At 38.4% G+C, this 12,988-nt stretch overlaps 1 protein-coding gene across 7 annotated transcripts in view; it reads left to right on the top strand.

Moving 5' to 3' along the window:
* Nucleotides 1-12,988, top strand: part of BICD1 (BICD cargo adaptor 1) — a 278,157-nt gene that overhangs the window by 181,749 nt on the left and 83,420 nt on the right. For 4 of the 7 annotated variants that reach the window (XM_075503732.1, XM_075503742.1, XM_075503761.1 and 1 more), the window contains one exon: nt 5,677-11,503. The exons of 1 other annotated variant lie outside the window; for it this stretch is intronic. In XM_075503732.1, coding sequence (XP_075359847.1) covers nt 5,677-5,873 — 197 coding nt within the window. In that variant the 3' untranslated portion in view covers nt 5,874-11,503. Of the gene's footprint in view, nt 1-5,676; nt 11,504-12,988 lie in introns of those variants that run through there. 2 more of the 7 variants (XM_075503777.1, XM_075503803.1) reach the window with 2 other exon arrangements.

Below are 12,988 nucleotides of genomic sequence, written 5' to 3'. Positions count from 1 at the left end.
TTCAAAAATTTGCCTGGGAAGTTGGTGAAAGTTCGTTATAACTATTAAGTACCATTTACTGGTTTGCAGTTTGGAGTTTTACAGCACACTGAAAAAAGTTACTAGTTCCATTTAAAAGCCTTAAAATCCCTGTGAAGTGGTTTCTGCTATATTCTAGATGTTACAACAATTTCAGGATATCATTAGGTGGTTTGGTTATACAGAGGTTTAATGTCAACAAGTCTTATTTTAACCCTATTTAATTTACCGTCACAAAACCAAAGCCTGTTCTGTTCCTTCCAGAGCTACCCCCCTGGTGGAGAACATGCTGTAATACCATCCCTCTCTAAATGCTAGCAAACAATTGCTCCTGCAATTTCAAATATTCTTCTCAGAATGGCAGACCTACCTGATCTGCTACTGCTATACGTTTGCCTGCAAGCATTGCCTTGTTCTGCAAACAAACCTACAGAAAGGGATAAGGTCCAAAGGAAAGTCTCAGGGTTTTCTGGTTTGTCCCTGAATTCTTCCTCAGTGAGGAAGACCTCATTAGCTACAACCAGAACTGGAAGTGTTGTCTTGCCATGTTTCCAAATCAAAACCCAATCCAAATCAAACCAATACCAGAAATGATTATAATTAAAAATACAGTTAATATTTTCAAAAATTCAGATCAGTCATCCCACAAACAACACAAGCCTGTATAGTTAGCTAACTGTTGACTTTCAAATGACTATTGGTTTTTACAGCTGGATTGATATTCTTCTGGTGAAGTGAAAACAACACAGTATTTTTGATACATTAGCACTGTTGCCTTGCTTGTCCCTGCCACATAGTCTGCACAGTCTCGTAAAGCAAGTGAAGCGTAACAACAGATTTAAAGCAAGTCAGCACGATGGCATAAGTTGTAGAGTGCTTTAAATAAAGTAATTGAAATCTGGAGTAAAATTTGAAGGCATTTAAAGAACCAGTTAGATTTACTGAGGTTCAGATTTTCTAAATCCAGCAGAGGAGGAAGACGGGAGCTCGTACTGCCCTTCCTCGTCCTCTGATAGTCCCTCCTGGTATGGCACACATGCTTTCAATCATGTGATGATTGAAATCTGCCTCTGATGAGGCAGATTGAAGCTGTGCCAGCCCTGAAGTCACCCATTTTAAGAAAGAGGTATGCTTGTTTTTTAAGTCTCTAACATTACTCCTGCAGTAACGTGACCTCTCAGTGGCATTTCACCCAGGATTAAACAAGAGCTTGTTAAGACTTTTAATTCACACAGATGTTTTCTGCATCCTTCAATATGTCTAATCATGTTCAAAAAACTTAATATGCCTGACCACAACACAGATAGATTCACTCTGAACTTTAACATCAAATACAGAGAGTTTTCCCTCATCCATTATCTATACTGAATTTTAAGTGGGACTTGTGTAACTCTGGATTTTCTAGTAATTGTGATTCCAGTGCATAGGTTTTGGTGAACCTCACTGGATAAGCTATGAACAGATTCAAGCCAAATGAAACTCCAGAACACATCTAGTCAATTTATTTTAGCTATACATCTGTCTGTCTTTTTGCTTAAGTCTGCATATTTCAACTGGAACCGGATCTGGAGAATCTGTGAGAACTTTTCTTAAGAGATTTTTCTAAGTAAACTGATGCAACAATGCATGAAAGTCTCGCTCTGCCTTCCATGCATCACCTCAATTTCTGGGTCCAGGAGTATGGGGCAAGCAACCAAATCTAGGCCTACCCTGAAAATTACTGGATGATGTTCACCCTTCCTAGCAACCTGTCTGATGGACTAGACTAAAATATTGGACAAGACTTAAATATTGCCATCATCCAATATAAAAAGAGGGTCTGTCTTTGGATCATATTCAGGTTTCTGTTGAATGCAGTGAAAACCTCATTTTCATTATCAGAGGCCAAACTCTAGACCCAAGTTATCTATTAATAAAAACAAACCCCCAAAACCTGATACTGCAAATGAAATTGTTAATTTTTAATACAAAATAATGCTTTTATTTCATATAAAATAGGAAATAAATTAAAAATAAGGCAAAATATTACTGCATGCAAAATGGTTGCATTCTGAAAATATCACTGGTCTGTTTATATTTTCCATTGCTGATTTGTTACAGTTACAATCAATGCCAGACAATATTGCATGCGAATGGCATCTTTAAGACAGAGAACAGAGTACTTACTAACACTGAAGGGCTTTGCATGCTATTTTCCAATTGATTTTAGAAATACACGATTAGCATTTTGAGTGCTGGGAAAAAAAAGCGCTGCTTAAAAACAGACAATAATACTAACACAAAAAATGACACAGACCTTATTCATCAACTGAATGAATAGATCCCCAAATGATACCAGCCTTTAAAGCGAGGTTTACAAAAATGTCTATTAAACCCAAATGTTTTAAAAGCTGCACATATCCCATGGGGGGAATGTAACAATGTTCTTCCTTGTTCTCAGTTAATAGTCAACAGCTTCAGGTTCTTCCATGTCTCTCTATTGCTTCGTGTCATTAATCTCACCTGCCATCCTCTACTGCCCGCGACTGTCAATATGCCTGATGGCTCAGCTCCAGGACCTGCTGCCACGATCACCTATACCGCCATAAAAAGCACACTGCATGCCATGTGTCACTTGCCGGTTCTGATGTAATTTCTGTTTATATGCTGCTACAGTAATCTGCATTAATGAACTGGATGTATTGTGTTTCTGGAGAGGATGGTATCACAGTAGAGTGTTAGGATAAGATTCAAATCTACTGGGACTGCAAGTGATTGGTGTATATATGTTGCTGCAAAGGTGCTTGATAGCCTTGTAACTGTTTTTCTCTTCCTAATGCCCCTAATATTTAGTATTGGTTGAAAGGGGAATGGTGAGACAAATTTCTATATTCCTTCTGTACATAGAAGTGTGCTTGCATTTCAAAGTGAGAAGGAACACAATTACCATGAAGAATGTAATTCTAAGCACAGTGCTTCCTGATCTGAGTTTAGTCTGGGATAATTTGTATTACAGTATTTGCAGTCAGGGCTGACTTGGTACTGAAGGTCATGCCAAAACATGATTATGGTTGTGCATGTTTGCATAGAGGAGAATCTCATGTGTCTCAAAGAGGCCCTGTTCTAGGCCTTTGCTGTACATAACTAGTCTTAACTATGACCATTTCCTCACCAGTCCTCTCCGTCAGAGCACAAACATCTTGTGTTGCTTATTTTTAAAGTTGGGAAGGAAGCCCTAAAAGACAAACACATCTCTGCTCATGAGCGAGGAAAATGTCTGTCGAGTTTCTGTTCCCTTCTGACAATTGCAGAAGTCCTCTGAAAAAAGAAATGGGGCAGCAAGGGAGGAGAGTAAGGCAGTCTTCGTAGGGTAGCATGACCACCTCCTTGTTTGTCTTCTCCAAATGTGATGTTAAAGTACTAATTCGCTTTTATTTCTCTGAAGGACTTAAGACTAGTGCTTCTCCTAAGCCTATCTTGAAAACTTAGGAGGTGCTGAGGGCAGGAGCTGGCTCTTGATGAGTGGATAAGTTTGAAAGTAAATGCAGACCTTTTGGGTCCATCTGCAGTCACTCCTGACACAGACTCATTTGAGTGGAAAGGTCTCACTCGGATCCCTCTTTAGATGCTGTATCTGCATCTGTATGTGGCAGAATATGGCAGAAGAAAAGGATAGTTACAGCCATGGAAAGAATTACTTAGAGAAGACAGGTTTGGTGTCTTCTCAGAGTGTTTGATTAAACAAGTCCAACTACTAAGCTTCAAGAAAATATTTTAGATTAAATATTTATGCCTAGGTGCTTAGGGTTAGACTAAATCTAGTGTAAACTGAGTCATAGTCTGTAACACTAAACACTTTGGGACTGACCTACTCAGCTGAGCAGAAAGCAAAGCTTGTGAGGTCCTGAGTTTCAGGTCCAGGACACCTGGGCCAGGACACCCACTCTCACCAGCCATTTTGCAATCAGGAAACTCATCTTCAGGAGCATTAATGTGAAACAGAATCCAACATAAGACACGCAAGTCTATGATCTTCAAATAAGCCCAGAGGTGCAAGGACTGTAGCTCCTGCTGAACTGTAATACCTGTGGATTTGTGGTCATAGTCTCCTAGGCTTCTCTGATTTGAAAATGTGGACATTGCCATCTGCTTTCTTAATGGTGATGGTGCACGCTTGTTTCTGTCTTCAAGCAAGCGCAATGTTACTTCTTTGTTTCCCTATGTAAATGCTATATGTGGAACTACAGACATTTTCAGTACCGCTGGCATTTCCAGCGGCAGATTTTCAAATACCTCTGGCATTTCAAATTGATTCATTTCCAGCGATAGACTAATTGCATTCCTTCAGCCAACATTCCAATAGTCTGTGCTGCAGAGATAATATGTAACAGCACGGTTTCTAAAGAAGGAAAATGGAAAAAGCAAATTTTCTTTAAGACAGGGACATAAATGATTGTGCTGCATCATATATCACGCTGTTGAGCTTGGAATAACTTCAAGACTGTAGAACATTTGAAGCATTAGGAAAAAAACTCTTCCCAGAAACACTAAAGAACTGTTTACCCAGAAAAATGCAAGTAAAATTGTATTTACTTGCATTCTATTTTGGTATCTTGTTTTGCCACACGCTTTTCTTGGAAGTTTAATGGCTGTCACGTAGCTAGATGAGCTGAAGTTCACCCTTTTAAAACAGGACAGGCCAAGGCCGAGGAATCATACAGGACTCACTTAAGCTGTATCTGCATTGCCTACTGCAGCCTAGCATGGATTGCTGAGCTGCCTTTAAATGAGCAAACCTGAGTGTCTGTGAAGTTTTTCTAGCGGGAGCACCCTGGAACTCTGCCCCAAGAAGTGGGGTATGTTTGTGTTAGCTGCCCCTTACCTTTGTGCTGCCGCTGCTGGGCTGCTACTCCAGCCCCACCTGGTTTGCGGAAAGCTGGTTCAGACCTCTCTGCGCTATACGACAGCGCGCACTATAAATGCACATTTAGAGGCTTAAGGGGTGAATGCTGTTATCAGACAAATTGTGTATGAAAAACAGTCAAATGACAAAAGCATGTGACAGAATTGAAGAGGATTCAAACAGCACAAAACCAAAAGAAAACGAAACACACAGCCCCCCACCTTTTGGAAGTGTTAATTACAAAATATGTAATATAATATAATGCTTACGTTGCCTGATGAGGAAGGTTATACCGTATTTGTACACATGTACTAGTAAATAGGTCACATTGAGTAAGAGATCACATTTTCGCAAAGTGATGAAACCTGATTTCCAGACTGGCACTGTCCTTCATTTCGAACAGTTAATCCGTTGCATATCAAAAATCTTTAATGTTCACTTAAAGATGGCACCTGTTTTTTGTCCTTCAAATTTGCTCCTCCGTTTCGCACATGCGTTCCTTTCTCCCCACAGCATTTTTCATCAGAGCGTGCAAACAGCAATCGCCCACACGACCTGGCAAGCAGGGTATCTGTGGCATTTCGTGTATGCATCCAGGTGTCACTGAATGTGTGCGCACTGAGGATTTTCTTTATGTATACTGTGTATCTGAGGTTACAGATTTATAGATGAGGCTTCATCTCCTTTTAAAGTTTGTTTCCAGCCCTGTACTGTTTACCTGCATGTAAAAAATTACGTATTTTAAGCCCTTTTTCTCTTTTCTTTTTAATTTTCAGTCCTAATGCTCTTCCAGAAGAGCAGCCACATTCCAGCTCTCAGTGTGCCCCTCTCAACTGTCTCTCTAAGCCTCCTCCTTACCCTTAATCTTCATATGCAACGTAAGAGAAAATGCAAACAGAGTGGAGTTCACGAAACAAAGGTTGGGGTTGTTCCCAGCAAGCGGGTAGACAATCCTGCCTTGTTGCTGCGTTGACAAGTCTGGATTCATATCCCCTGCTCTGGCGACTGAGGGAAGGTTGAGAAGAAGAACACAAAGCACAGAGCCCAACCTATCAAGAAGACTTTTTATGGTTCCTCTGATTGTATTCAAACTTTGCTGTCACAACTAAAGTGTAGTGAAATTTAACATCTCGACAAAAACGTTCCTCCCAGCTGCTTGGCTTTACCTCTGAAATAATGAGAGACTTAAGCCGATATTAAAAAAAGTATATTACAAAAATCCTACCCTCACATCTTCTAAGTTCAGCCATAGGAACCAGTTCAAATTTCCTTTTGTCATTAAGGGTGTGCTATTTATTTCTTACTTTATTTGCACCAGAATTTTGTGTTTATAAAATACAGTCTTTTTTTTTTTAGTTGTATTTAATTGATTTTATTTTTTAAAAACAAGCAGAAATAGCTTAAGTGAAGAATGACTGTGTTTAATATTAAGAGGCTTGTTGCATTGGCCAGCATATGGCCAATTTTTATTGCACAAAAATGTTGGAAATGGGTTGAATTGGAATGTTAACAATGACTGTACATTTTGCTGCTGCACTGATATTGTTTATGCACTTGGGTTTTTTAATTCTTATTACACTAGCTTCTGGTTTTGTTCTAGCTCTTCACTGAAAGATAATTATTAAGCCTAAGAAGGAGATGAAAGGATGACGTATTGATTTGTTTTCAGTGGTTTGCTTGCATCGTAATTATATTTTTGCATTTCAGACAAGTAGATGAATTGGTGCTCTTTTTTGGGGTTACTTTCTATTTGGTATCTGAGAAAGAAAATCTAAAACACGTAAAAAGTTGTGTGCTAATTAAAAACATTCTTTCCTCCCACTCCCATATTCAGGATACTAGTTTGAGGCCTTACCGTGAAAGGCTAGTATGAATGGCGAAGTCGTATGCATTTTGTGTGAAGTATTCTGTGGTGAAAAAACTCACGCAGGTAGGGTTAATGGTGTGGATCAAAGTTAGTAGGACTTTTCTGTAGTGCATTTTTTCCTTGCCAAAAAATCAACAGACACAGAACCTTAGCTCATGTCAGTTTATGACAAATACTCAGGTGATCTACGCTACGCAGACTCTATCGCAACAGTGCACAGTGCTCCTAGTTAAAGATTCTTTCCTGGAAAAGCTGAGTAAGTCTGGGTTTTTTCTTAAAAAGTAGTGAGTTTCAGAACAAAATCAAGGACAGAGGAATTTCTTTTGCACAGTACCTGACAGCAAGGCAAGCGGCTAAGTAGGGGGTCGTGGTTCAGCATCTATGCGCTTCCCATCTGGTCATCAGCTAGAAAAGAAGTCTGCAGTACTGCCTGCCTGCCTACTTGTTGGTGACTAGCAGGCTCCTTGCTTTGTCAGGTGGCCTTAATTTATTTACAGAAGAAAGTCTTAGATACTTCTAGATGTCTTTATTCCTTCTCTGCAGCAGACATATGACCTAGAAGCAGGAATCAGAGTACAGCCTAAGGTACAGAGCAGCTGGGGAACAAAAATTGCTGCAGGTGTGGTGGGAATAATTCTTTCATATTCTGCCTGAATCTGAGAAAACGACGTCACTCTTCTATTAGTAACAGTGCTTACCAAATGTTACGATACGCAAAACATCAGCAGAGGAAAGAATCGGTGACCACTCAGTGTGCCTAACAAATCATTACTACCATAGTACCAGTAACGAAGGTGCTGTAAATAGAAATACTCTATGTCATCAACAGTGTGTGTCGTGTAACCTTGGCAAAGCAGCTGAGCTATTGTAACAAAACATTCAGAGTCAGAGGTGGAGAAAATAGGAACAAACTGATATCCAATTCTGATCAGATCAAACAGACAACACTCGGCAGTGTTTCAACTTCGGTTTCCGTGCAGTTCGCATGATTCTTCTGGTATACATTTACATCGCTGTTCAGTATCATACTTAACCTACGTGTTGTCTTGTCATAGAAAAGCCAAGGAAAAACTCGTTTGGCTCTATCATACTGTCTGATACGGAGATTAGCTGCTATTTTGATTTTTATTTAAAACAAAACAAAACAAAACATTTTGTCTGAGGCAAATGCTGCCTTCAAAAAGCATCTCAGAATTCCTGACCTTGTCAGACTGGCGTATGAGTATCACACAGTGGCCACGTCTGCGTCCAACAAAGACACCTACTGTATATTGTTAAAAAGAAAAAGAATTTGCATTGCACTTTGCATACAGTTACTGCAGGCTTCACTTGGAATAGTTTTTCCTATTTTCATATCCAAATCAAATGCATTTTCCCTGAATTTAAGTTAAACAGAAATTCAGTGAAATACATTTCCTTTCTATATAGATACAAATTTATTGGAAAAAATGTTGTATCGGAACAGTTGTTTAGAAACATACTTGTTTCCAGTTGTGATTTGCAGAGCAACTTTGGGAAGTTGAAACATTGTACTGGCATGTCTATGTGGATCAAGAGTTACGAAACAGCATCCAATGGTGTAGAAATTGTGGCCCCGTTTTATAGAAATAAGTGGGTTTATTAATTTTTTTTAATTCTCTTAAGCTTTAAATTCTTCATTTCTAAGTATTCGATTTACATTTTTTTATATGTAATAAAACTGAAGTGTTGGAAATGTAAGAGAACTAGAAACAAACCGACTTAAAATGTATACATGGCTGTAGTTATTGCATTGTAAGTTATAAAACTGTGTAGGTCCCTGGGACAACTTTTGTCAGTTGACCAGTACAAAATAAAATACATATCTTGAACTTGAGGTGATAAACTCTTCTTTATTATATAGTGATTGATAACATACAACTTTGTGAGAGATTTTGTAGGAAATATTTACACACAGACAAAACGAGAAACAAAAGCCTGGGTTTTTAAGGGTTGCATAATATTATATTTTGCCCATTTAAAATTAATTTATGATGTGTTGATATCTATTCTGATTTTTAAAGATTAAGAAAAAATTATACAGATATTTGTAACGGTTGAATATACTCAGAAATGCTGAAATGTGGCCTACGCAGGAAGGAAGCAATTGAAATCCTACTCTGACTTTCGTAGCAGAAACACAGCTTTTGTTCTCTATGATGGCCTTGAAATTTCTTTGGATTTGGAATAGCCTATTCAGTTCTGGGGCAGTTTAGTTTGTGTTTTATTTTTGGATGTAGTGAAAAAATATTCCTTGTTCAGTGAAATGATCCACTTCTGGAAATTCAGTTTATAGGAAATGTGTGGGGAAAAAAAGAAAAGGAAAAAAAAAAGAAAAAAAAATCAAATATAAGGGAGACAAAGATGAATAAATACATTGTAAAATGTAATAGTATGGAAAATATATTTTCTATCAGTCAGAAGATAAATGGAGGTTTTATGGAAAGAGGAAATATTACCATTTTTCATGCTAATCGTATAGAAGTTTCTGCCTTCTAGATGGAGGCAATCATGATATTCTTTCTGATTGATCTGATTGACAGGTTGGCATCTCTGTGCTTTCTCCATCCACATTTTTCACAGTAAATTAATGTAATCATAGCTATACAGTAGGGTTCATAGAATGAAACTGTAAATAACGCTGCAAGTTTTAATGCCAAGATGACTTTCAGTTTATTTTTTATTTTAAAAAATTGTGAACTCGTTCAAGCCATTTGCCATATTTAAGTGTGAACAGAAAGGGGATGATGTTATGAAATACAACCTCACTTATGAAATATGACCTCACCTATGAAGGCTGCTCATGCTAGTTATATTGGAAACACTTAAGTAAGCTGTTAGTAAAATATGACCCGGTCCTTATCGCACTGGCAATGACACCCACAAGTCTGGGCCCTTACGTTGATACCAACCTTATTGTTCAGCGTGCAATGCCAAAGTCAGTAGTTGTGCTACCAGTTCCACTATAGCTGGATTGATCATCATCATAAGGTACAGCTTGTATCAGCCCTTCTGAGGTCTGTTCCTTTCTTTGGCGGAAGATGCATATCCACTGAGGTTACAGTCAATTTCTTTCTTTTGTACTTCGGAAATCTTCATTTGAGAACGGCAGGCACTGAAGTTTCACCTTTGAAGTATGCTAATTGCTACAGTTACCTCTAAAAATTCCAGTCATCACTTTTCTTCAGTTTTCTTTTGCTGTGTGTGCAGTGAGTCTGAAAGGGATATACAATATTCAGACTTTTTTAGCCATTAAGGGTTTTTTTAGTATAATTAAGCATCCTGTGGAAAAGAAACAAAAAAGCAATTGCCTTTCGCCTTCAGGCACAAATGCATCTAAATATGCAATGTAAAATGCGTGCATGAGATTCTTAACATCGTGTAGCTTTTCCATATCCATAACTAAGCTAGAAAATTCTTATTTCTTGTGCGATCTGCATATTCCTCTTGCTAGAAAGGCAAGGGGACTATCACAGAGAGTCTGTATCTTTCATTTGGAGGTGCACAGCTTAAATCCTTATTGGTTTTTAATCTGTTTCCTGTGGAGTTCTTGAAAATCCCCTTTCTGAAATCTAATGGCAACCAAGTGACAAACTGACAAAAGGTAAAGGAAAAAATCCTATATTCCATGACTGGAGTTAATGTGCGGGCAGACTCTGGGTGATAGGGCCTTGTGTTTCAAAAATATCTTTCTACGAAGCTCTGTATTTGTTTTGATTATCATGATTTGCTGTAAAAGAAAGAGTGGAGAAGAGTGTATGTTTTTTCTCAGCATTAGTAAACTGAGTTAAAAAGTTTTTATTGATTATATGGTTATTGGATTTCAAGAATATTTTGGAAATCAGTAAACACAAGTGATTGATAAAAGTTTCAAGTAGACTGGCTTGCTAGCTGAGTTGTTATTTTATCAGCTATGAAGAAGAAATAAGAGTAATCTAGCTTTTTTTTTTTCTCCTGTTCACAGATATGGCTATGTGTGCTATGCCAGTGGATAAATTAAGTCCATTTTATTAGTTATTGCCCTATTGATTTTCAGCCCTGTGGTTTGACTGTTAAAGGGTTAATTAACTTGATCCTTTGTAAACAATTTAAAAAAAAAAAAGAAAACTGATGTTTTGTGACTTTTGTAATCTATTGAATGTTTCCATTTGCATGATGTTCTGTATCTAATGAACCATACAGATTGCTGTGTTCCTTTCAAAAGAGTTTTAACATTGGTGGAGTTTGTGACAGACACAAATTTGTATACTGTATGTTTACTGCTGTAATAACTCAGCTACTCCTATGTTGAATTGACATTATGTTGTCCTGCCTTCTTGGGGTTAAATGATGGAGTGTTTCTAGATGATGAAGAATATAAAAGTATATATGTTCATTTGCTAAAGACTGAATATTGGAAACTCTTCTTGTTGCTACTTTATGCTAAAAGCAAAAAAGTTAAATAATTCTTGTTTCCAAAAATGCATCATTTGTTTTTAAAATTGCGGTAATTCCCATGTTAACTCTTCCTTGTCCTTGTAGACAATCCTAGATTAATGCCTTGTGAGGGATTCATAAAGTCTGTGCTTGTACATGTGTAATATGATCATGCAGTCAAATGGTTGGGAAAAACACTCTAGTGCTGAAGAAAATAATTAAAAGAAGCCAATATACTGATTCTTACATCTTTATGTTGCAATTAAAATTACAGTGTAATGCATAACTGTTCCAGTGAATAAACTGGCCATTTTTGTTCATTTAATTCCATGCTGTCTGGTCTACTTCTATTTACGTCAGTTTGCAGTGCGTTGGCTTGGCTTATACTTTTGCATTTATTTAGTTCTTAAAGATCCATAATTGTAAGTTTAAAAGGTATCAGACAGGAAATTGAGAAGGGAAATCAACATTAAAGGAAAAGGGAATCAGAATTAAAGCAAAGATGCTTCCTCTGTTTTCTGAGATTGAGGAAGACACTAAAAGACTGATTCCCCATATACTGTTTCCAACAGATCTGAGCAATCTCTGAAATACTGCAACATCTGCATAAAGTCTCAGTACAAGAATGCTTTGTAAGATGCAAATCTCCAACCTTAGGAGATGTGGAAGCAAAGGAAGAGCTGAAGTCAGCATAAAATTGTCTTGGGAATGCTGTGTACAGTACAGCGTACCATACCTGCTTCTTAAAGTAAGAAACGTCTTTTATCCCTTGTGGAAAAGCCTTGCTCTGACAGCAAGGGTGTCAAAATCCTCCCTCAGCAGCCGGTCCCGCAGTGGTCCGGGAGCGTGGCCCTGGCAGGCAGGCGGCTGCTGCAGCCCCTCCGGTGAACCTCACTGCTGGCAGAGTCTCTGAGGGGTAGCAAATGTCCAGCTTTTAGAAACGGGCCACGGAAAGGGAAGAGCCTGGAGGAAGGATTGTGCCTCCAAGCCTGCTGTGATGTTTGACTCAATAGGAACTATTGGAGGGCTGTCCTTGTTTTTGGCTGGCTGGCGGGGTGCTTTGGATAGTAACAGGATTTGTGCATGGTGACAGAAATGCAGTTCAAGGTCTGTTACTTGTCTAAGTTCTTCCCACTTCACTATTTTTTTCCTTTTTCTCATCTAGGAGGGGGAGGTCTCCCACCTTATCTGGGTTCATTGCAGAAGTGCCTGCAGCAACGGTGTCGCATGGTCATTCTAGCAGAAGTGTGACTGCTCAGCATAGAATTTTCTTACACTGGGCGTTCTTCCTCTTCAATTTTAAATTAAAAGAGTTCCTGAGAATTAAAAAAGTGGAGAGCAGACTTTTCTTCCTCAGCGTATTTGTTTTGATAGCAGTTTCACAGAGGGTTGCCCCTTGTGTGGATGTTCTCATGGCAAAGTTGATTTGAGAAACTTCTAACCCTTATTGCTCCTTCCCCTTCCTCTGTCTCCTCCCTTCAGCTGGTCCTGTGCAGCTCTCTGAGACGCAATGGTATAAGTAAGGTTGCTGAAATAGTCTGGATTTAAAAAAAGAAAACAAAAAACTCCAAAAATATATCTTTTGTTTCCAAAGAAAATGTCTGCATAATATCTCCCTTGTTCTGGAGCAGGAGGTAATTTCTGACAAATGAACTATTGGTTTTCCTATAGAAATATGCCAGATCATAACGGAAAAGATCCCGAAGCTAAAGTTTACAGTGACTGCCACTGCAAGTCTTTGTTTCTGGATACCTCCCTTGATAAATCCTGCAGTTACGCTTAGAGAA

This window comes from Mycteria americana, chromosome 1 (genome assembly GCF_035582795.1).
Source record: "Mycteria americana isolate JAX WOST 10 ecotype Jacksonville Zoo and Gardens chromosome 1, USCA_MyAme_1.0, whole genome shotgun sequence".
NCBI classification, from domain to species: domain Eukaryota; kingdom Metazoa; phylum Chordata; class Aves; order Ciconiiformes; family Ciconiidae; genus Mycteria; species Mycteria americana.
Note: the sequence above shows the minus strand (reverse complement) of the source record. Positions and strands in the feature narration are given on the sequence as shown.